The sequence below is a fragment of the Salarias fasciatus genome, chromosome 8 (assembly GCF_902148845.1).
Source record: "Salarias fasciatus chromosome 8, fSalaFa1.1, whole genome shotgun sequence".
NCBI classification, from domain to species: domain Eukaryota; kingdom Metazoa; phylum Chordata; class Actinopteri; order Blenniiformes; family Blenniidae; genus Salarias; species Salarias fasciatus.
This window is the reverse complement of record NC_043752.1, coordinates 11562184-11586370: the sequence shown is the minus strand read 5'-3', so window position 1 is coordinate 11586370 and position 24187 is coordinate 11562184. Positions and strand designations below refer to the sequence as shown.

The 24187-nt window shown below is 48.4% G+C and overlaps 3 protein-coding genes across 8 annotated transcripts in view; 2 read left to right on the top strand and 1 right to left on the bottom strand.

The window, feature by feature from the left end:
* Positions 1-1353: 1353 nt before the first annotated feature.
* prr12a (proline rich 12a) lies at positions 1354-15577 on the top strand. Its single transcript, XM_030098165.1, has 15 exons — positions 1354-1846; positions 3642-3799; positions 4045-4206; positions 4478-9279; positions 9617-9844; positions 10018-10732; positions 10815-11329; positions 11440-11556; positions 11657-11790; positions 11992-12443; positions 12549-12668; positions 13212-13309; positions 13805-13936; positions 14162-14257; positions 14376-15577. Exons 1-15 carry the CDS (start codon positions 1764-1766, stop codon positions 14508-14510), a joined length of 7947 nt encoding a protein of 2648 aa, XP_029954025.1. The 5' UTR covers positions 1354-1763; the 3' UTR covers positions 14511-15577.
* A 1466-nt stretch (positions 15578-17043) lies between these two features.
* Positions 17044-22653, top strand: irf3 (interferon regulatory factor 3). Its single transcript, XM_030097783.1, has 11 exons — positions 17044-17175; positions 18889-19055; positions 19267-19438; positions 19632-19711; positions 19790-19853; positions 19959-20024; positions 20165-20410; positions 20556-20646; positions 20821-21110; positions 21198-21316; positions 21813-22653. The coding sequence occupies exons 2-11, from the start codon at positions 18891-18893 to the stop codon at positions 21924-21926; spliced, it is 1407 nt and encodes a 468-aa protein (XP_029953643.1). The 5' UTR covers positions 17044-17175; positions 18889-18890; the 3' UTR covers positions 21927-22653.
* Positions 22359-24187, bottom strand: part of LOC115393026 (synembryn-A-like) — a 13870-nt gene continuing 12041 nt past the window's right edge. For all 6 annotated transcript variants that reach the window (XM_030097776.1, XM_030097778.1, XM_030097779.1 and 3 more), the window contains 3 exons: positions 23812-23956; positions 23339-23618; positions 22359-22798 (listed from right to left, as the gene is read on the bottom strand). In XM_030097776.1, coding sequence (XP_029953636.1) covers positions 22657-22798; positions 23339-23618; positions 23812-23956 — 567 coding nt within the window. In that variant the 3' untranslated portion in view covers positions 22359-22656. The remainder of the gene's footprint in view (positions 22799-23338; positions 23619-23811; positions 23957-24187) is intronic.

Genomic DNA, 24187 nt, shown 5'->3' with positions numbered 1-24187 from the left:
ACAGACTGATATGAAGGTGTTAATCTTACCTCAACATTATGCTGTAGATGCTGTGTATATCTTAAAAAATACAGATCAGGATAAAACAACAGTGCTGTGCAATGCTTCAAAAAGTGAGGAAAAGATATATAATCCAGTCACATCTGTTTAGATACAAGGTTGAAATTCACCAGCAGGGGGCACCCGACACCAACACACACACAATGATGGATTTTTGAACAAATAAATTGGACTCCAGAGTGTATAAGATCATTAAACAAAGGGGAGTGTGTAGATGTGAGGAAATTCTTTTTTTTTTTTAAACATTTTTATAATGTCTTCTTCTTGTATCTCAGTTTCTGCGAGCAAAATAGAAACATTAGACAGGTAAACAGTAAAGGTGTTAGGACTCTGTGAATCCACTCACTTTGTAATGATGAGCGTTAAAATCCAGTGTGCCATCTGCTGGTGTACTAAATTATGTGCATATTGGATTCGGCAGCAAGCTCCCCCAAATATTACAGAATAATTTCTCGAATGTGTGTGTGGTGGGGAAAAAAAAACAAGAAGAAGAAGAAAAGAAAGGAACCCAGTGTGGTGCTGATCACAGGCAAACTGCAGTCTGATTAATTCATTAAGCAGGAAATGCCTCTGCGAGCTGCACAATTTCACTGTGATTTCTGCAGATTGACTGCTGGGAGTCAATAAATCTGGTTGTGACAGGATCTCTAATAAGAGCATTCATGGGGGGGAAATAAAGTGGATGTGCGGGAACATGGAGGGGATGTGAAATGTGGAAAAGCAAGCAGGTCTGGTTGTCCGGTGAATGGAGGTCACCGCAGACAGAGAGAGACAGAGAGGGGGAGAGACAGAGAGACAGACAGGGGGAGAGGAAGGACGCACGAGCGACCAGCCGCCTTCAAAAATGGCGTCTCCGGAGGAAAATGAGTAAAAAATATTAAAACGCGGCCTGCTTTTCTTTTACACTTCCTCGTTCCGTTTTCCCGTCAGCGTGGGGTTTAGACCGCCTGCTCGGGGAGGAAGCCTCGCCGCCGCTCTCCGAGCTCGATCGGCCTCCGAGATTGAAATAACGGGGCGATTTTGGGGGGAATTTAAAAAAAAGGGGGCAGTTTTATTTAGATGCGTCGTTCCTGACAGCTAGCATCTGCTGCTAGCCGCTCCGCTCCGGAGGGGGTGGGAACGATCTGCACGCTAAGACAAGAGGGGGGAAAAAAGATTTTGAATCTGGGGGGCTTCTTTGCTACTCACTTTTTTTTTTTTTTTTTTTTTTCCAGGGGGAATGATCGCTTACCAACGTGGCCCGGTCGATTGCAATTTTTCCCCCCCGTGCTAGCAGCGCGTAGCCGAAACTAGCCTAAAGAAAGGGGAGGAGAGACGGAGGAAAAAGGACGCGTTCAAGTCAAATGTTTCTCAGCAATTCGCCCATCAGCGGGCAAATCCGCGGCATCTTCATCATGACCGTGACTGATTTCACTCTCAATCTGCATTCGTGGAAATGATAAATGCGAACGGCGAAGGAAAATGAGAAAGACTGGTTTTTTTTTGGAGGTGGTAGGATTATAACCCCGTAGACCCCCCTCTTTTTTCATCCAGCTTTCTCCTCCTCCCCTCCATTTCTCTTTCAATATGCTGTTTTCCACTCCTGAGGACTTGCTTATGAAACCGGGGAAAATAGCCTGAAAGACTGGATTTTGTTCCCGTAATCTGCCCCTGCGACGTTCTCGTTGCTTTCATCCTCATCGCACACGCTGTACCGGACATAAATGGATAGAAATTACCCGGGAACAGGGTTTGGAGATTTGGGCGCAGGAGCAGGATGGAGTTACGAGAGATCGGCAAAAGCAAGGTATGCATCGGATTCAGACAATGTGCATGCATCAGTGCTACTTTGCAGGGCACGGTGTGACCCATGTAAACAAATTGTCGCCATTGGCTTCACATCCAGCGCCATGCCTTGCGATTATGTGTAGTGCATTGTCATCCAAACAGTTGCATAGTAATAATATTATAAACAGGAATGGATGAGTGCGAGTCGTGGGGGTGGGCGGGGTGGAGAAAGGAAAGGTTGGGGATATGAATTGAATGTGATTGACAGACATGGGTTTTAGGTAGACCTGGCGGGGTGGAGGTGTGCGTGCGTGCGTGCGCGCGTGTGTATGTGTGTATGTGTGTGTGTGTGGAGGGGGGGGGGATGTCTGGAGTATCCATAGGAATTATTGTTCCCTGTGTGCAGGCCCGGACACACAGCCTGATAGATAAATTCACAGGATTGATAGGAACTGCGAAGAGTGCAGACGCAGCAAAGCCCCTCACCAGCAGCCCCCATGACAGACATCAACAAGATGAACTGATGCATATTAGCCGAGGGGATGCATTTAACACCCCTATGATTACTACGCTGTAAAACAAAAAAAAAATCATTTGGAGGGATATTTAGGTGGAGGTGATGCTACCTTGTGTAAATTGAGTTTGGGGATGCATTTTGCCATACCATGATCCAGATAATTGATGCTGGCTACAAGACTAGTTTGCGTTCATTTGCATAATAAAAAAATTATCGAACCCCTCCTGCGCAACCTTGTTTTGTCGAATAAATAAAACAATAGGAATTCAGACTGTGTGAAAGCATGCATTGGGGATGAAAATTGCCTGGACTGTGCGTTACAGCCGTCTTTAGCATCGGTTAGCCTCCGAGCTAGCGCTAGGCAGTCACTTGCGGCCTGTGCACGCCAGCATCCTTTCTCGTGTTTTAGCTGCACATGTGTGATACTTTACCGCATATTTGTTTTACGTAGCATATCTAAAAGTCATTTACACCCCGGGGGAATCAGACTTGGCTAAAACAAACCAGTAAACCAGTCTGGTGTGTGCATGCAGCCCAGCCTGCATTTGCGTCGATTTGCACCGTCCAGCTGTTAGCTACATCAACATAATCACTGCTCAGCACATCCATCCTTCGTCTTTGGTGTGAGTTTAGGAAACTGCATTTCCCCCCTGGTTTAGTTCTGCACATTGGCTTCCCGTGCTTTATTTCTCGGCAGCATTGGCCTTGCAGTTTCGGCCTGAGCAGTGCAGCTAGGCGGTGCTACCAGCAGCAAAATGCTAACATGTTATCCGGTCAGCCAGCCACGCATTTCATCTTTTGTAAAGCAACAATCAGCATCTGGGGGACAATCAAAGCTTTAAGCTCACTACATCAAACATGTAAACGTATAAATCAGGCCATGTTATGGGAATTTCATTCTAATTGGTGCAAATTACCCATCTATTATGATTATTGTTATTATTATTATTCATTAGAATATTACTCATCTGCATCTGCTCAGATGCACTTTGATTGAATGACCAAGTGGACATTTTTGTTTTTTCATCCTGAATAAATCAAAGAGAGACATTCAGGTTTTAACCTGCAGGCCACTAAAGCTCCATCATGGATATGAACCTCCTCCTGACAACTGATGTGTGTTTTTGTCTTGACAATTTACTCTTCTTCAGAATAATGTGTCCTTTAAATGTGACCCAGGTCCAGACAACCTCTTCCTCAGGGGTCACATTTGGAGGGCTGATTAGGTTTATGTAAATGTGCTCTGAAATTAATGACACTTCATGCACTCTCACCCCTCCACCCCTTTCTTTCCCAGTCTTGTATATGGGAGTTCCAGATCATCCCACCCTGAGTCTGAGCTCCTCCACAGACAAGCCTACGCCACCCCACACCCTCTGCAGGGCTATGCCACCAATCACCACCCAGGGAGCTCTGGCCAAGGCGGGGCTTGGGGAGCAGCTGGACGGAGTTTGGGTAAGATAAATGTCATACCTTCCATGTCACCACCATAAGGGGCCCCAACAATGAATTAAGTCTGTCCATTGCAAGCCTTGGATTATTCTCTCTGAAAAAAATGTGCTCTTTATAACTCAATTGAGTTGATGGCATAGGCAGTCAAACCTGTATTCTTTTTACTACTGTTTTGGAAAACAAACTTTCTCCTTTCATCCAACTGTGTGTATCCACTGTCTTCATTGATCCTTCTTTTCCTCCTAAAGGTCTGTCGGGGCTGTTTGACACTGGCCTCCACCATGCCAGCCCCTCCGCCCCTGATGCCTCTGTCATGAATCTGATCTCAGCCCTGGAGTCCCGGGGTCCCCAGCCTCCACCCTCTGCTTCCTCTCTTCTCTCCCAGTTCCGCACGCCGTCCTGGCAGACAGGTGGGGCTGTGCTAGATCTTCCCTGATGTGCTGACATTCAAACAGGCCCCACTGTCAATATGACATTTGGAGGGAAAAAAAAACAACTGTCCTAATGTTTGGCTGCATTATAATTCTGATGGTGTTGGTATGTGTGTTCTCAAATACAGTGTAAGCTTTTACTTTACTTGTTCGTTTTAATGACTCCCTTGCTTTTATTAGTGATCTTAATTCAAATCATAGTGAGTTGAATACTGACTATTTTTACAATGCTTTCCTTTTTCTCTAACAGCGATGCACACGCCTGCTCCTCCTGAACTATTCATCTCCGGAGCTCTTCCCGGCTCTGGCTCCTTCCCCTCCTCCTCCGCTCTGTCAGCCTATCAACACCCAGCATCCTTCTCCAGGAGCTCTTTTCCTGCTGCCTCCCTTTCACTCCAGGACACACCCACATTTAGCCCCACATCCAATGGCTTGCTCTCCCCACATGACCCTCTAATACACATCAAAGCCCCCTCCCAGTCAAGTCTGGGTTTTGACAGACTCCTGTCCTCACAGGGTGCTGCGGCGGCTGCCTATAGGGGCAGTCAGGATCCCACAGGCGCCTCGTCAGCTCAGGCATCCTCTGCCAGACACCTGCAGTCTCACCAGTTCAACCTGCTGTCATCGCAGCTTCAGGATCAGTCCTCCCAGCTGTATAACCCGTCAGTGTTCTCCTCCGCCCAGCCCCAGCCCCAGTCCCAGTCCCAGTCCAACTCGGCTCAGGAGAGAGCCGTGCCGAGACAGGATAGTGTTATTAAGCACTACCAGCGGCCCACGCCGGCGCAGTCGCAGCTCTCGTCCTCTGCTGCCCACTCCCTTCAGCACTACCTCAGCTGTGGAGGGGCGGGATACCAGCAGATTGCCACCCATCACAGACATGCTGGTCTTTCTTGCAGTCCACTGGGTGACCAGAGCCCCTCATCTGACCACAAGCCCACCTCTCGCACTGAGCAGTATCGACCAATTATTCAGCCTCCGTATTCCTCCTCCTCCTCCTCCTCGTCTTCTTCCTCTGCTGGCAAAGGTACCAAAAGCAGCTCCAGCAGCGGCTACTCTTCTGGCAGTTCGGCGTCGTCTTCACGAACTCCTCACACACCCCCTTCGGCCTCCTCTACCTCCTCATCCTCCTCCTCTTCGTCTGCCACCTCTGGGGCTCATCCTTCCAACTCAATTCCCACTTCAAGTTCAAGTGCAGCCCCTTCCAGGCAGCAGCCCCCCCCTCAGCCAGCGCCGCCTCCTCCAGCGCCCCAGCAGCAGCCACCTGCCACCTCTTCCTCAGCTCCTCAGTCTCTCCCTAAATCCTGCCTCTCAGGCTATGGTTCTCCCGTGCCCCCGGTGAAGACCCCCACCTCTGCTCTCACTGGACAGACCCCACCCCAGCAACAGACACAGTCATATTCCCCTAATCAGCCTCCGACATCCCACCTGGCTCAGTCCTACGGAGGCTTCAATTCGCCACAAGCTCAAGATCTGAGCTCGGGTGGAGGCGGCAAAGGCTACGGGAGTTTAGGAGGGCGAAGCCAGTCTTACTCAACTGACATATATGGAGCCGATTCTGCTTATGGATCACTTCCATCCTCTCTCGGTGGCGCTGGAAGCCCATCACTTGGCTATGGAGCCCCAGGTCACTCGCCTGCTCTTTTACGATCGAGTGGTTCATCAGGTAGTGGAGCATCCGGGGGAGGGAGCAGCAGCGGTGCCGGGAGCGGGAACTCTGGGTCAGGGGGAGGAGCTGGAAACAGTATGAGCAGCGAGAGAGGTGGAGGAGGTAGCGGTGGAGGCTCCTATCATATTCCAGACTCCAGCCCTTCTCCATCAGGCAACTCAGGCATCATCCGACCAGGGTTGCACTCCCCGGTGCCCACCTGCCCCACACAGTCCCCAGGAGGCGCCGGCTCAAACAAGTATATTTCCTCAGTTCTATCTCCCACTTTTCTATCTTCCCCACAAGGATTCCCCGACACCAGAGGCCCCAGCTCCCAACCTCAGTCTTATCATTCCACCTCCTCCAAAACAAAGGCGGACACCTCCATGCTCGGAGTAGGCTCTCAGAGATCCCAAGAGGAGGTAGATGATGACGATGAGTTTCTGATCCAGCACCTGCTACAAGCGCAAGCGAGTCCGGCCCCGCAGGCTTCTCATCACCATCCGCAGCAACAACCCCAACAGACCTCGCAGCAGACGCAGCCTCAGCCCCAGTCAGTGCCGCCAACCACTGACTCGGGGAAAGGGATGAGCTACGACATGAGCAAGACCTCGGAGGAGAGGTACCACCCCCAGAGCGTCATACGTACCCACAGTGCCACAGCCGCAGCTGGAGTAGGGAACGCGGGATCAGGAGGGTCTATCTCAGGGCTGGACAACCAGCTGGAGATGTCGCTAAAGAAACAGCAACAGCAGCACCAACAACACCATCATCAGCAGCAGCAACAGCAGCAGAGAAACGAGAGGTCTGTTGGAAGCAGCAGGAGCAGCAGTGGGAGGGGCAGCACCGACCAAGTACACTCCCACCTCCATCATCATGACAGCTTGGGCTCAGTCGTCCACTACGGCCGAGGTGACCCATATACTCAGCACTCCCTCGCTCCCCAGCACTCCTCACACAGTCAGCACGTGTCGTCGCATTCTCAAATCCCGCCTCACACCCAAATGGAGCTCCAGAAGAAGTCCCAGGAGCGCACGGAAATCCCCTACCCTCGGAAAACACCGGAGGTTCAGCAGCAGCACTCCCAGTCTCAGGCTGCTGCGTCCCTCATGGACTCTCCCACCGACCAGTCCCGGCAGCCGCCCCACCTGCTCCAGTCCGTGCTGTCCCACACCACCCGCAACAAGCTTGAGCCCCACCAACAGCACCATAAGATGGACTCCCACCAACAACACCCGCAGCAGCACCACAAAATGGACTCTCATCGGCAGCACCAACAGCATCACAAAATGGACTCCCACCAACCGCATCAGCAGCACCCGAAAATGGACTCCCACCCTCAGCATCAACAGCACCAGAAGATGGACTCCCATCAGCATCAGCAACACCACAAAATAGACTCCCATTCACAGCATCAACAGCACCATAAAATGGACTCTCACCCCCAGCAGCAGCACTCCATCAGCCAACAACAAGCCGTGATGGAGAGCGCCGGCGGCCGACTTGGCTCGAGTAAACACCAGGCTCCTTCTCAGTCGCAGACCACCCAGCTCCAGCTCCAGCTGCAGTCTCAAGCTCTGGAGGTGGCAGCAGCGCACTACAACCACGGGGCTCATCAGCACGAGCCCAGCCAGGTCAAGCAGAGCTCTGTGGTGTCCTCCTTGGACATGCTGGAGCGCTCGCTCTCCCAAAGCTCCGGCACAGATGTTGCCGTTGCGGAAGACAGACGCGGCGGCACGGGGAGGAGTGGGAGCAGCAGCGAGCGCCACAGACAGCAGCAGCAGGAGCAGCAAAGGCAGCACCCGCCCCACCATCAGCAGCAGCAAACCCACCACTCGCAGCAACACTCGGCTCCCGAGCTCCACTCCTTCCTCACCGAGCCCGATATCGGACTGTCCGCCACGCCTCACATGCACCACCTTTCGCAGCATCACGCGCAGCAACAGCAGCAGCAGCAGCACCCGAGCTCACAACACCAACAGGCCCACTCCCACCACCCTCACTCCCAACCCCACCCTCAGCAGCAGCCCCCCCACCCCCACCACATACCCCCGTCGTCCGCCTCGGCCCATTCCCAGCCTCAGCCGGACCCCCAGCAGCCCCTGTCCTCGCAGCTGCCCCCTCCGCAGAGCCAGCTGGACCAGCAGCGCTCGGAGCAGCACCAGTTCGACACGGTCAGCCCGGTGGAGAAAGCAGACCAGAATCAGCAGAGCAATCGCTTCGTCCCGTTGACTTCTATCTGCTTCCCGGACTCCCTCCTCCAGGATGAAGATCGCTCCTTCTTTCCAGGAATGGAAGACATGTTTTGTGCAGAGGACTACAAGTCGAGCTGCGCTGGAGGAGCAGGACCGGGGCAGGAGGAGATGAATGAAAGCCACACTGGGCAGGAGGGACTGGACTCCATGAAGGGGGGGCAGAGCGCAGGAGGAGCCGGGGGAAGTAGTGGAGCTAGCTACGACATAATGGGGCACCACGGCGGAGATCAGGGCTATGAACCATACTGCCACGGCCTCGAAGAGCCGAGCAACAACACTATGACTCTGGATCTAGACTCTCTGAAAACACATGAGCTTCCTTCCACTGTCAACACTGAACAACTTGGTTTGATCCAGTCCCAGGGCCCAGCCATGGGTATGGGCGCCAATACTGCTGGTCCGAACAACCCTGGAGCTAAAATGTCCGCCGGGCCTGGAGGGGCTAACCCAGGAACGGGTTCTGGAGGCCTCCAGTCTCCAATCTTCTGCTCATCTCGTCCTAAGAAACTCCTCAAATCCAGCTCCTTCCACCTGTTGAAGGAGCGCAGGGACCCCAACACACTGCCTAAGAAAAGTTACGCTCAAGAGTATGAGTTTGAAGACGACGAGGACAAAGCAGACCAGCCTGCTGACATCCGGTTGAACAGCCGGAGGCTCCCGGACTTATTACCAGATTTAGTGTCCAGCTGCAGAAAGGGAGGAGGCGGAAGTGGATCTCTCAGCCCGCTGATGGGAGACATTGATTTCTATCACTCCTCTGGCTACTCGTCTATGGGCTCCCACTCCCTTCTGCCACCAGACGGGCCCAAGAAGAGAGGCCGAAAGCCCACCAGGCCGAAGAGGGAAGGTCCGCCGAGGCCCAGAGGCAGACCTCGCATCCGGCCCATGCCCGAGCCGTACACTCCACGGGGCATGATGGGAGAGATGGGGGCATCCACGGTGGGAGCGGGGTTCAACGTGGAGGGGCGCGGTAGGGGCAGGGGCCGTGGGAGCCGAGGTAGAGGCGGGCGGAGGGAGGACATGTACATGGAAATGAGCGGGAAGGAGCCGGATCAGATGCACCACCACCACCTCCAGCAGCAGCAGCAGCAGCAGCAGCAGCTCCATCACCAGCCTCAGCAGCAGCAACACGAGCCCATTCCACCTCTCAAGGTCAGTGGCACACAGTGTGTTCCGTGTGCTTTCAAACACGGATTCAGTGTTGTAAATGCACAAGCAAACAGTAGTTATTAAAGTGGAATATAAGCTTTGTGGCAACCGATGACTGAAGTGACTCACAAGTGAGACTTGAATTATGAAGGATGTGTGTAATGAAGGGGAAAAGTCAATCAATGCTTGCCCATCTTGTATCTTTGTTTGACTGTCCTATTCTTTATTTATTTCCATTTATTTATTTGGCTCAACTAGTCTTGCTTTTAATGCTAATAATTGGAAATAAATGTCTCGGGTGAAAACATTTCTAATCACCGCTTTCCTTGTTTTGCTTCAGATCAAGTTACCCATTGGTACGCTGTCGTCCTCTGACGCCTTGCTGAGGACAGACTCTTTGTCTGGCACGGACCCTGCTTTGTCAGACGGCTCTGTTGGCTCGGCTCCCTCGCTCGGTTTAAGTCCCGGCCCCCCCTGCAGCACCGAAAGCAACAGAAGTCAAGACAAGAACAAACAGAAGAGTCAGCTGATGAGTGAAGGCGTCGACGAAGAGGGACTGGAGGAAAGGGTAACGGCTCCAGGACTATTTCATATTTAAAATATATATATTGTATTTATTTTTGCTGTTAACGGAAATGCTGTATTAAACAATCAATTCAGTAAACATTGCAGGAAAAAATACATAAAGTGATATAATAATAAGAGGGTTAAACATCTGACAAATGCTTATTTTTCTTTCAGGGAGACGAGAAAGACTCGGAGTCCAAGGCCGGCTTTGTCGCGTCCTTCTTGGACTTCCTCAAAACGGGTAAAAGGCCTCCAGGCTTGGACATTTCACCTGGGATGGACGCCGACAACGGCGAAACTTCACCCTGCAAGCCGGGGGGTTTACGCCCGCTGTCCCCTGCGCCTCCTCCGCCGCCGCCGCCACCCCCCTTCGGGGACAGCGAGGGGAACGGAGGCCTGGCTCTGGGCAACTGTCCCAGCCCCAAACGCTTGGAGGACGAGCTGAAGAGGAACCTGGAGACGCTGCCGTCGTTCTCCTCCGACGAGGAGGACTCGGTGGGGAAGAACCAGGACCTCCAGAAGAGCATCTCCTCGGCCATCTCCGCCCTGTACGACACCCCTCAGCTGACCACCAACATCCAGCCCCCGCTGCCTCCTCCGCCCCCCCAGCCCCAGCCTCAGCCTCCGCCGTCCCCGCTCACCCCCACTCTGCAGCCCCCGACGTTGAGCCCGCAGCCCCCCATGCACCCCTCCCACGCCCAGCAGCCCCCGTCCAGCGAGCCGGACCTCCTCCAGCCGGAGGACATGGACGACAACAAGGAGGAGGAGGAAGAGGAGGAGGAGGAAGAGGAGAACGAGGAGGAGAGAAGCACGGGAGGGGATGAGGAGAGCGACATGACGGAGGAAAGAGAACCACAGCTGGAAACTCTGGGCGCCCCCAAGCTCGACGGTGAGACTGACCTTTCTTTTCTCCAGCCCAAGTGAAGAATTGATAGATTTAACTCATTTTTCTTTCCTCTATTTTTTTCCAGCTCCTCTCCCAGAGATTCCTCCAGAGCCCGCGACTCCCGAACCCCCGTCTGTCCCTCCGTCTCCTGCCTCGTCGTCCTCTCCGTCTCACTCCCCGCTCCCCCCGCTCTCGCTCCCCTCGCCCCCTCCTCCGCCGGAGGAGCAGCAGGAGGACTCCCAGCCCTCCAGCCCGGCCGCCCCCGCCTCCTCGCCCTCCCCGCCGCCTCCCCCGCCGGCCACCGCCGTCGTCCCCCAGCCCGCCACTCCTCCCCCTCCCGCTCCCCCCCCTCCTCCGGCCTCCCCTCCGCCGCCTCCTCCGCCGGCTCAGAAGGAGTCTCCCATGCCATCGCCAGAGTCCCCCGCCTCCCCCGAAGAGCCCCCGCCTCCTAAGATCACCTCGCTGCATCTCGCCCAGAAGCAGGAGGACGCCGCCATCGTCGGGGAGAGCGAGGAAGACGAGAGCGAGAGCGGAGGGGAGGGCATCTTCAGAGAGAGAGACGAGTTTGTTGTGCGGGTGGAGGACATTCGCACTCTCAAGGTAGAGCGTGACATTCTTCTGTTTTCAAATAGATCAAGGTTAAAGATGCCAACGGTTCGACGTGAGCGTTGCACCGACCTGTGTGTGTTGTGTGTGTTTTTTCTGCACAGCTGGCCCTGCAGACGGGCCGCGAGCCCCCGCCCATCTGGAGGGTGCAGAAGGCCCTGCTGCAGAAGTTCAGTCCCGAGATCAAAGACGGGCAGAGGCAGTTCTGCGCCACGAGCAATGTGAGTTCACCTCCGTGACCCCGCCACACCTGCAAACACACACACACACACACACACACACATACGGGGGATGATAACCCCAACACGGCGTGTTTTTCAGTATCTCGGCTACTTCGGGGACGCCAAGAGGCGATACCAGCGGATATATGTGAAGTTTCTGGAGAACGTCAACAAGAAGGACTATGTCAGGGTCTGCTCCCGGAGGCCGTGGCGTCGAGCCACACCGGCCCTCAGGTCTGTTCATAAAGAACAAAACCATAAAAATCTCTTCTTTTCCCTGTTTATTTTTTTAATATTTTGAAATATAAATGGAGAATAGAGGAAAAACTTGCAGCATGACTTTTACATGTTATTGTAAAAGTGTAACAGTACGGTAAAAAAACATGGCGATTTCTTGCGTAGGTCATGTAGTTTCTGTTTTCCTCATCCTCCCAGACGCCAGTCCCTCCCCAGGATGGCTTCCCCTCCCTCCAGCCAGGTGCCGCCGAGGATAGTGGAGAAGGAGGAGAGGGTGGCGCCGCCGCCGGTGCAGCGCGAGGAGAAGGAGAAAACCAAAACCGCGACGGCAAAAGAGAAGAAGGAGACTCCGGCCGCTGTGCCCAAAGCGAAGGAGAGGGAGAGGGAGAGGGAGCCGGAGAGGGAGAAACGGGTGCAGCCGCAGCAGGAGAAGGCGGAGAAACGTGGAGGGGCGGCGGAGCGAGGCCGAGCGAAGGAGGAGAAGAAGGCGCTGGAGAGGAAGGAGAAGGAGAAGGCTGAGCGGCCACCCAAGTCTAAACCCGCCAAAGTGAAAGCAGAGCCTCCGCCCAAGAAGAGGAAGAAGTGGCTAAAGGAAGTACCTTCATCGTCTGACTCGGATTCATCAGATGAGGCAGCTAGTGAAAACGAAAGTGAGTTTCCATTAGGAGTTAGTGCGACTGATGTGTTTTCTCTGGTTGCGAATTAGGTTTTTGGATGCTGAGGGGTTAAACTGTGTATTTCTTTCGTCCGCTCAGTGCCAGTGAAAGGCGGCGTGAACAACCGTGCCATGAGGGAGATGTTCAGGAGCTACGTGGAGATGCTGGTGAGCACGGCCCTGGACCCCGACATGATTCAGGCCCTGGAGGACACAGACGGTGAGAACAGCACAAAAAAAAAAAACTCTTTTAATTCTGCAGAAGCCAGAGATGAAATAAATATCTTTAATGCAGGCTGCATTATGCAAGTACAGCCCTCTAACTCCACTAGATTACAATGTTTGCCTGCATGTTTTCTGCTGCTTTGATCCGCGCACTTTAAACAAGTGCACTGAGGCTCTCTGACGGCGTTTTCAAAAAGCGGGGAGTTTCGGGCAGGTCCGGCAAACATCGCCGCCGAGGACGAGAGTCGGCTGCCAGGTTTTTGGGTCACAGCTGAGCAAACTGGCCTCGCAATTGGAGGGAGGCGCATTGTTGACCGTTTCTCATGCAAATTTCAATTAATCTTTCAGATTTTTTTTTTTTTTTTTTTTTTGGAATGCAGACAAACAAGGTGTGAAGGGGCGGGAGGGGAAATCCTGGGAACGCTGATGGATCAGCAGCCAGAAGGAGCTGCTTTGAATTTGCCCTTGGTATTAAAAATGATTGGCAGCCGCACGAATGATGACTAATGAAACTTCCCTCCCTCTGATTGGCCGTCAGATGAGCTCTACCTCCCTCCGATGAGGAAGATCGACAGCATCCTCAGCGAACAGAAGAGGAGGCTGCTGAGGAGAGTCAGCATGAGCTCCCAGCAGCAGGTAATCTGCCTCCATTCCTCTCCATTCTTCATTTATAGCAGCTTTTCGCTCATTTTTTTGGTAGAATTTGCTGCAATTTCTACATTGAACACATTTAGGTGTATTTTTATTCAGCCCACGTCTTCTGTCCTAAAATGTGATTGTCGTTGACAAGATGGGGGAAAAAAAAAAGAAAAAAGCAGCACGCAGTTCCTATTTTTAGGTCCTGTTGGCATCATGGTTATGTAGCATACATGTGGATTATGTAATACATGGCAGCCTTTGCTGTCTGCGTCACATTAAAGACTTTATTATGCAAATAATGCACCGCGTTTATCCCATCAAGAAGACAACACGTTGTGACATTTCTGTACGAAGCAAGAAAAGAGGCTTTTTTTTGAAGTGGTTTGGCATTTTTCGATTGAAGTTGACACTTTTTCTACATTTAAAAAAAATAACAAATCAGCCTATATGTCTTTAGAAGAGCTCTCATATTTATATTTTGGCTTTCCCCAGGAGGTCCTGCATGCTTACCCCCAGATCATTGTCGACCCCCTGGACTCTGGAGTGGTGAGGGTGCGGCTGAGTGGTGAAGCTTACAACCGCAAGACCCTCAACAGAGTCAAGAAGACCCTGCCTAAACCACAGGTATCCAGCCCTCCAGTTAAAGTTAAATTTAAACTCATACATTGTGGTGGTTTATTGAGGCAAAACGCTAAATATTGTGGTAATTTTCAATTATTTATGGCCTTTTTTAAGGGTTTTTTCAATGCCACACATCAGGACAAAAGACAAAATGAGTCCTCACGGCACCAGCGTGGAGTTTCCAAATGTGATTTATATTTTGCTGTTTTCTGCCGTTTTACCCTCCAGGACCTTAAACTGTCAGCTGAGACGTATCGGATCTACAGCCTCTACCACTCCCTGCATCACTATAAATACCACACCTTCCTACAGTGCAAGAAAGAGGTACGCACGCGTCTTTGTTTGTGGGATGGCGGAGGTCGAGACGCCGCGTTCTTCTCTGGCGCAGTTTTCTTAACGGTTGTCTGGTTTTTTTTTTTTTTTTTCTGGTTTGTTTTGTCAGACCAACACCATCGAACAGGCAGCTGAGGACCCGGGCCAGGAGGAGGTGGTGCAGCAGTGCATGGCCAACCAGAGCTGGCTGGACACTCTCTTTGGATCCTTCATCGACCTGCTCACGCTCAGCACCAAAGCCTGAGTCGGCTGGATAAAGACACTGAAAACTGGGAAAAGAAAAGAAAAGAAAAAAAAAACGGAAGAAAACACACAAATGGACAAATAAGAGTCCCACTGTACAGCCCCCCCAGACCTTCTTCAAGTCTTTAAGATCTGAGGATGAATTTTTTTCGCGGCCCTTCACGAGCGCAGGAGGGTCTGTTGACGTGACCTCGGACACTGGCCTCAGTTTTCTTTTCTTCTATTTTCTTGATGTTGATCAATGACTAAAGAGAAAAGTCTTACTTTGTGAGAAGAGGACCCCCCCTCGCCCACCATGTCCGCCGCCGCCGCCGAAGGGTCGAGACGCGCTTGGCCGACGGTGGGGGGGCGGGGGGAAAGGGAGCGACGTGAGGCTGGAAGGACGGACCCGGAGGAGCCGCAACGCCAAGTCAAAGGAGGAGCCACTGACATCTTGTTAACTGTGTGTCATAAAAGACAATAGAGAAACTATTACTGCTTAGTTTTTACATAAATTATTTTTTTGAAAAGACTAACATCAGCTGTTGGCTTTTGAAAAGAGTGGAAGAGGGTGAGAATGCTTTTTAAACTGCGTGTAGAGTGTGCCGTGAACCGTGTGATCATGGACTCATCTACAGATGGAAACATTAAATGTGTTAATAATCCTCCCTTTCTCTCTCTCTCTCTCTCTCTCTCTCTCTCTCTATTTCTCTCTCTCTCTCTCTCTCTTTCTGTGCTATGTGCAGGGCAGCACCAGTCAGCTGTGTGATAATATATAAACACATTTTTATTATTTATATGAGGAGGTTTTTAACTTAAACTCTCACAAGCCGCTGGTTCGCTGCCCGAACATTTTCAAAAGAAATAACGTTTTTACTTTCCACAGGTTCAGTATACAATCATAACCCACATATCCAAGTCGTCTTCCCCTCTATACAAAAAGAACAGACCTTGAGACAGAAATATTGTATCAAATACAGTGGGTGTAAAATAACTTAAAAATAAAAAACCGCAAAAAAAAAAAAAAGGATGAAAAGAGGAAAAAAAGGAGAATGGCAGAATCTATTTGAAACTTAACATTTGTTGTGCTTCAGTTCAATCATCAGTCATGCAGGTGCAAAGAAAAAGAAGTAAACTATCCATTTCCCGTTTGGGAAGAAGGAGTATAAATACGTAATATTTAAAGAGGTCATTTCATTTTTATCATTTTGATGTTTGTGCATACTATGACTTATTTTGAAAACAATCTAATTTTCCATAAAAAAGGAAAAAAAGATGTGTAAATACTGTACAGTTCTTGATGAAATTCTTTGTCCTTCTGTACATTAACTCTCCTGTATTTGAGAAACAAATAAAATCAGCAAAGAACATTTTCAGTTTCCTTTCTCGAGTGTGTGTGTGTGTGTGTGTGTGTGTGTGTGTGTGTGTGTGTTCCGTTTTGAGCTGGCATTTTTACAACTCATTTAAAAGGCTGTTGCGTAAACTTTATTTCAGCCATCAGGTGCTTCTTGCAGATTAAATGAGTGAGACTATAATGTTATGACCTTTTGAGAGAGGAAGTGGAGAAACGGTGAAAAGCAGACAAGCGTTGAAGATTAGCTCTCAGCGTATTCACTATTTTTTTAGACTAAAAATGTGTGTTATGAATATGATAAGCAGTTTTACCCCCATTTAATTTCTTTTCATGATTTTTTTTTTTTATCAAAAATATAAACGCCCAGTTATTAAAGTCAGAAAGAAACCTGTAGAACCAGACTCAGAGGTGTGGGGGAGACTGAGGTCCAAATCCTTGTGGCAAGAAAGGAGTTCAAACTGACACTTCTTCTTTTTTTTTTTTTTTTATTTCCAGGTAATTTCTCCATCTTTCTGTAACCTGTGTGTGTAACAGTGTACATGCTCACTGGCTTCGGCTTTGATCTGGGTCTGAATCCTGGTTGCAACAGGAAGGGCGTCCGATGTAAAACTAGTGCAAGATCATGATGTAAGATGAAACGACTTACTGTATCGACAGATGTAAGAAAAAGGGAACAGCAGAGGGAACTGATCACACCTGACCATCAAATATACCTTTAATATATTAGTGTCTAGCAACTTTCCTATTTCAATGGTCTTTTTTGTATATTGTTCATTGTTTATCACCACCAGAGTGCAGCTGTTTAATATGTCAAAATCTCTAGAAAAATGTGTTTTCCCTAATACCTGATGACCTGGATGTTGCACAAATATTTAGAGAGGCACCAACATGTTTGATATGGGAATTGGAAAGTCCAGAAAACCTTTTTTTTTTTTTTAGGTTTCAATGACTCAAGGATTATTTATTATCATATAATTGCACGGTTTAACTGTTTATCAATAATGTACAATGATCCAGATTTTAAATGGAACAAAAGCAATACAAGTATGAATTATAATTAATATTATATTCAAAATGACAGTTTTTTTCCTGATTTGACTGTAGAATGTCCTCGGAAGTACAGAAATGTCAGCGTGCGTGTTTGACCCCACCTAGCGAGTGTTTGACGTCATGACGTCATATGTGGAAAACGAAACTGACGCTCCGGAGTTTCCCCAGAAAAGCTCAGTGGGGGTATTTAAACGGCGGCTCTGCCCCCGGTTCGCTGATCCCGCTCTCGAGACCTCTGATCCTGGAAGCGACTGGAACCCGGCGAGACCTGCAGACATCACAAGTAGGACAGCAACTCACTTTCATTCACACATGCACACATTTTTATTATTCCACTGTGTGCACTCCAGGTTTAACTTGTCTAAAGTAGAACGTAATTGCATGATTTCACCTGTGAGTGATCGTCATTCAAGGGGAAAAGCGATTCATTGTTTGGTTTCACCGTTGCATGGAATCATACTTCCAGCTGTTTTTCTGAGCCGTTGTTGCCTGTTTCCTCTTTCTGACAATACTGAATATGCATATTTCCACTACTGCAGAAATCAATATTCGCATTTGCTTCAGATTTGCTTTGATGCAGATTAAAGATACAGTGTGTACTGTAAACCTCATTCAAAATCTAAAAAATTCTCAAGTTGATTTTTAAAATGCTATCTCTATATTCCTTTGTTACATTTATTAAAGTTCTTCATGCAAACAGATCTCTAAATCGTATCTCTAAAAGAACATCCAGAATTCATTCATCTCTATGTCTCGTAACCCCCATAATCCAGCCTGAAACTCTGTAATGCTTAGAAGTTTAATATTTCCATCATATGATGTTGTTAAATGATATTTTGAGACATAAAATGACACAGTTTCCCAATTTAGGAACAGTGTTATCTGATGTTATCCAAGATTTTCACTGTCTCCCTCACAGAGCTTAAAACACAACTGAGATTTCACTACGATAAGATATCTGTTAAGATATTGTATCGTGTTTTTATCATGATTTTTAGTCTGTCCCAGCTGGAATCAGACAGGAAACAGGTTACACCTCTCTCAGGTCATTCGTCCATCTCCTTCCTCACACAAACACTGATTAAAGCTGATTTAAGAGACATGAAAACAGGCCTCTTTATCCTTAAAAGAGACTCAAAACCACAGAAAAATCTTTTTCATTCACTGGGAGAACATGCAAACTGTATGCAAAGAAGAGAATCCCATAGCTTGGAATGTGTAGGTGAGTCTTCTTGCTGGGTAGAAGTCCTGAATGCCGCTGTGGATCCTATTTAATTACTGTGAATGCATACAAACTGCAGCAATATTTGAAATATTAATATGTGTGAATAATACTGATAATTTAGCATAAAGTCTGAGTCCAGCGTGCTCAGTGAACAGATTTAATCAGATAAATATAGAGCACACCATATAGAGGCAGATCTGTGCTCAGAGAGATCTGATCAGTTCAACGGATTTTTTTAACACTTTGAAATTGAAATAATTTTTATGATGCATATAATCTCTTAAAATGAGTTCAAACTTGAAGTTTTAAAAACTCAATTTCACTTCTTGAAATTCAGTTTCACTTGTACTGTTCCTGACAGCTGGTATATTGCCACTGAGCAATCATGTGCAGATTCCATTTTTGTTTAAAAGGAAGCGTGGCTGCACAGAGTTGTAGTGATTTACAAGTCGGTGTCATCCTTTGTTTTTAAATGGCAGATGTGTCAACTCGAGAGGAGTTTGCAGGAATGCAGGTTTAAAAAACAACAACAAAAAACAACTTAGCAATTCTTTTCCTCTAAAAATCTAATCATGCACATTTGCACAAATGAGTTTAAATTTCAAATGCACTAAAAACTTCCATCAAAACCTGCTTTTAAAGTGCAGGATCAACAGCCTGAAAGTGAAGTCAGGGCACAGGGAGAACATCTCGTTTCTGGTGGAAGATTTGTTCCATAAAATGGTTCCAGACCCTGAACTGACTCAGAGGTTTGCACTCGTCCTCTTGCAGCCATGGCTCACCAGAAGCCTCTGCTCATCCCGTGGCTACGGACACAGATCAACAGCAACGAGTTCCCCGGTGTGCAGTGGACGAACGCGGAACAAACCGAGTTCTCCATCCCGTGGAAACACGGTTTGAGGCAGGACGGCAGCGACGTTGACATTCTCATATTCAAGGTAACTGAGTATGTGTGTCTTCAGCAGCGTTGTCGGTTCGATCCCCCATCTTGTTGCATCCCTGGGCAGGAATTGAAATCCAAAATGGAGGTGGAGCACTTTGCCCGGCAGCTGCTGCCACGGCTGAATGTGACGAAGCACTTTAAGGCTGCTGAAGTGGCGAACAATAGACGAAATAAGTGAGGCCCATTGTGTGACTCTCCGCTCGCAGGCCTGGGCAGAGGTGAGCGGCAACGGCCGGGTTCAGGGAGAGCCCTCCGTCTGGAAGAGGAACTTCCGCAGCGCCCTCCGAGCGAAAGGCTTCACGCTGGTGGATGACAACAAGAACGACTCCGCCAACCCGCATAAAGTGTTCCGCTGGCCGGTCGAGTCACCGTCAGGAGGTGAGGACCTCGCTCCTGCAGGGCTGGAAGCGTTTATATGCTCATGTGCCACATATAACAAACATTTGATTCCCTCCTTACCTGATTTAAATGCTTCTGTGATCAGTATTATGCAAATACAGTTCCTGCAAAAAAATTATTCTGAAATGATAGTTAAGCGCAGCTTTTTTTTTTTTTTTTTTTAATCCCAAAGATAAATCTTCCCCCGGATCTCAGAGAATGGACCAAGATGACAGTGAAATATTTGAGGACAGTGGACTCTCCACGCCGGGCGTGAGTGGCTGATCCTGTGGGTTAAAGCCTGACTCTGTGCAGATGTTATGTCGTGTTAATATGTCTGTGAAATTCCAGAATGAAGTGTTGACATATCTTGAAGGCGACTCCCTTTACCTTCCCGAAGGAACTGTGTTTTTAGGTAAAGTGTCTCTTCCTGTGATGTCTTTAGCCCGTCAGCGTGGCGGATGTGATTGAAAAAAGTAGTTTGGCTGTATTTTTTTTTTTTTTTCTTTTTCGTCTCCAGAATCCTCAGGAAGTCACGATATTCTCCAGGAGTGCCTGGAGGGGCTCAACATTGACCATGAAGCAGGTAGACATATCAGCAGTGCTCATCATTTCTTCCTCACTGCTGCAGCATGAGCAGAAAAAAAAACAAAAAAAAAAAAAAACAAAGAGCACCCTGGGTACTTTCCTGGAAGTAGTTTCTCACTTTCTCCAACTTTTCCACAGAGGGCACCGCAGGCTTTGAGCCTCCTCCCGAGCAACAGCAGCCACAGAGGCATATTGTGATTGGTGCGCACACGTTGCCCGGGCAACAGCAGTATCCAGTAGTGTTTGAGGGTGCAGCCGGTGAAGCTGGGTTGCCTGAGCAACCGGCACGTCCAATTGGGGGAGCGGTGGGTGGGGCCTATGATGAGCACTTGGCGGCACAGTTTCTACAGACAATGAACAAGACCAGCGATAGAGATAATTTCAGTAAGTCAGAGGAATCCGCTGTGCTGAATGATGGAATCTGTTCACATGCACAGAAGTGACATGCTTCACAAAATGCTTTATGTCTTCCCCCCACCCCCCGTGTGAGAACTTTCCTTAACAGCTTCCTCTGGTTCTGAATTCTCAGAGACGCAGTTCAGGATAATGGTGTACTACAGAGGGGTGAAGGTGGCCGAGCGGCTGGTCAATAACGAAGCAGGAGTCCGCTTAGTCTACAGGTAATGTTAAAACTGTCACCTCCAGGTTTCTGAAAAAACATCAGAGTTTTCACAAATAAGCATGACTAATACTAATGACTAATGACTAATGTTCATATTCAGCATACGCTGATTTTTTTTTACTGGCACAAACTTCACCATAAAGTCAATTAAACACAGATTTCCACCTTTCAGGCCTGAACTCAGTGAGACAGTTTTGGATCACAGTTCAGGCCTCAGCCTGGTCTCCCTGCCAAGTCCTGGAGACATGGCGGATCAGAGGCAAGCCGAACTGACCAGACGCATTCTGGAGAAGCTGGGCGACGGCGTGGACGTTGGGGTGTCTGGCCATGTGGTCTACGGCCAGCGGCTGGGCGAAATCAAAGCCTTCTGGAGCCTCTCCAAGTTCGACCACAACAAACAGCCTCAGGAACTTTCCAAACTGGAGCCTCAGCCTCTTTACCAGTTCAAGGATTTCATTCGAGGTCGGTGAGGAGAACGGTTAGTTATTGTGAGCGCGCATCTGACTACAGAATCTCACACGTAGCCTTCTGATACGCCCGTCTCTCCAGGAATAATGGACTTCATCGAGGGTAAAGAATGCCCTCCTTGCTCGCTGTTCTTCTGTCTCGGGGAGAAGTGGCCTGACCCAGACAACAGGCCTTGGGCGAAGAAACTCATCACAGTGGAGGTGAGAGACCTTCTAAAACATTCAGCTCTAAACGCACGGTTTGTTCCCTCACATCTTCAGACACTACTACATGTTGTCATGAAGGTTTTATTTCTTTTTTTTTTTTTGGAGCACACTCCTCTATTACATTTCATGAGCCCACTCAAGGGAACTCTACTCAGCAGCACTTATCAAGAGGCAATTTTGTCTCAGTATTGATTAATAGCACAGAGAGAACAAAGCCTGAATAGCGGCGCTGACAGCTGATCCTTCAGGTGTGAAAGGTTTTTCAGCTCTCGAGCCTCCACACAGGAGGGCATGCTGCGAAATAAAAGCCTCAGGTTTCTCTCACGGAGCGCTCTCGTTCTTCGGTCTTTTGTCAAATGTCAAACCCACAATCACCGCCTTGCTCTTGTCATTCCTCCTGACTCTCTGCTCCTTCTCATTCCTCTCTTTCTCTCTCTCTCTCTCTCTCTCTCTCTCTCTCTCTCTCTCTCTCTCTCTCTCTCTCTCTCAGGTGGTCCTGACTTCGATTGAGGTCCTGAAGAACATGGCTGTTGAGGGTGGCGCCTCCTCCCTGCAGTCCGTGGAGCTGCAGGTCTCCCTTGAGGAGATGATGGAGATTTGCTGATCACCCGATGGCCTGACTGTTACATTATGGATGCAGGTTTCATCTCTTTGAACACGCGTGTCTTTTTCTAACCCTGATATTGACAGAGAAATAAAGAATACACTATCAGGAATGATGCATATCAAGTTCTCATGTGCATCATAGCTTGTTGAAAGAATATTACATTTTCCCAGCAGATGTAGATCCCATGTGCCTTTTTCCGTCATTCTACGTTGAGTGTTTGTTATTAAATACATTTCTTCATATTTCTATTGTTTTCAATTTTTTTAATTTGTTTCAAAGCTGGCAGACATGCTGCTCATGGATTTTTTGTTTCTTGTGTAAATCACATAACGTCTCAGAGTGTCTGCTGATAGTTAATCCGAGAAGTTCAGTGTGTTATGTCAGTGGTCCATGCATCAAAACAAACAAGATTTCAAGACTTTATTATTTAACATTCATGGGTAATATGATAATGGAATTATTGTTCTCTTGGTCATTTGCTACATTTTCAGTTTCATTCTTGACACAAACAATGTAATCATTATTGCTTTGTTATATTATTTAAGTCCAAAAGAGAAAAAAAAGATTTTATTATTTTTTTTTGCTGTCGGACTGGCAGCATGAGTCCTGGATGAGAACCGCAGCCCTCTTTTTTTGTACCATCTGCACAGTTAGGACAAGTTTGTGAAGCGACAATCTTTAGGAACGGGGAATTTACAAAAGCAAATAAACAAACTGAAACGATCTCTCAGTTGTCCTCTCCTTCACCTGCATCTCCGTCATTGTCTGACTCCGACTTGGGCTCCTCGGTGAGGGAATTTCCTGTTAGCCCAGACATCGGGACCAGTTTCCCCTCTGCATCAACTCCCATTGGCTGGATGATGTTATCTCTGCAAAACACACAAGAAATGCAAAACAGTTTAAAACTTTTGCCATTGTAATAACTAATATTTTTCATTCATGACCAGTTCTGATGTAACTGAGGGTTAGTTTTATAGTTTTCTCACATATTTCAATACATATAAACTTTCAAGCAATCTTTTAAAATCGAATTGGAATTATATCCGCTCATTAAAAGCCTTTAATCTCATAAAACATTCCAACAATTTGAGGCACTGTTTCAGATTTTTGACTTAAAAACTAAAACAAAAGCATTTGAAATATTTCAGTTTATACAGTAAATCTAAAACATTATGGAATTTTTACTGTTTAAATTAAATTATATTCACTAGCTGACTCTTTTTAATGCATCCTATGTTCTCAAGAAGCCTCTAAAGCAAAAAAGAAAAGTTTTAGTAAGCTATAGCTCACAGCAGGAATATCCTCTTCTTTATTATTTCAGCATCATTTTTCTGCGGTCCTGTTGACAGGTTTGAGATTCTGCTCTATCTATATGTTTGATGAATGCCTGTCGGCGAGAGACTGTCAACCTGGAGAGCTTATTGAAAAGCATGATGAGCCTCTTGGCCTCCTCCTCCTTCTCCTCCTCCGTCATGCCCTCCATCGGGTCCGGCTGCTCCGCCTCCACCCGCCCCGTCACGGGGTTGATGCGGTCTTTGACCTGCCGGTACTCCTCGGTGTCTGAGTCGGAGTCGCTGGAGTACTGGGTGCCGGAGCTGGAGGTCCGGGCCCCCTGGCCCCCCAGCAGGCCCCTGGTGGCCAGCAGCCCTGCGGCGTTGCCATAGCCGGTGTACTTAACAAAACGCCTCACTGGGAAAAGAAGCCGGGCGGTGCAAAGAAATCAATGAACAAAATCAATGTTGATGAAACTTCAGAACCACTTCTTATACTTATTTTCTTAAAACTGGTTTGAAACACAAAAAAATATATAAAGCAGGCTTCAGAATAGTGCAGATTTCGATGGCGCTGTGCTGCCGGACTGTCAGCGGTCGGTCAGTGTTACCGTTTTCTTTGCAGAGGACAAAGATGAGGTCTGCGGCGCAGTGCTTGACGTCCGTGTCCAAATGAGTCATGAGGCGAATCAGACGGCTCTTCACTGTCGAGCCTTCCTCCGGCCGATGCGATACGTCTCTCAGGGGAGGCAGGATCTGATGAGAGGGAGACATGATTCTCTCAGCCGCCTTCGATATTAGGAGGAGATTAAAAAAAAAACCAAATAACCTGCAAACATACAGAAATAAACAACAATATTATTGCTACTCATACGTGAATCATTTCCCGTTTGAAAACAGAGAAAGCAGTAATAATACTGTTAAAGTCTAGAATGTTTTCAATTAACAATAAAAAACAATAAAGAGGACACGGCAGAGTTTTCTTTG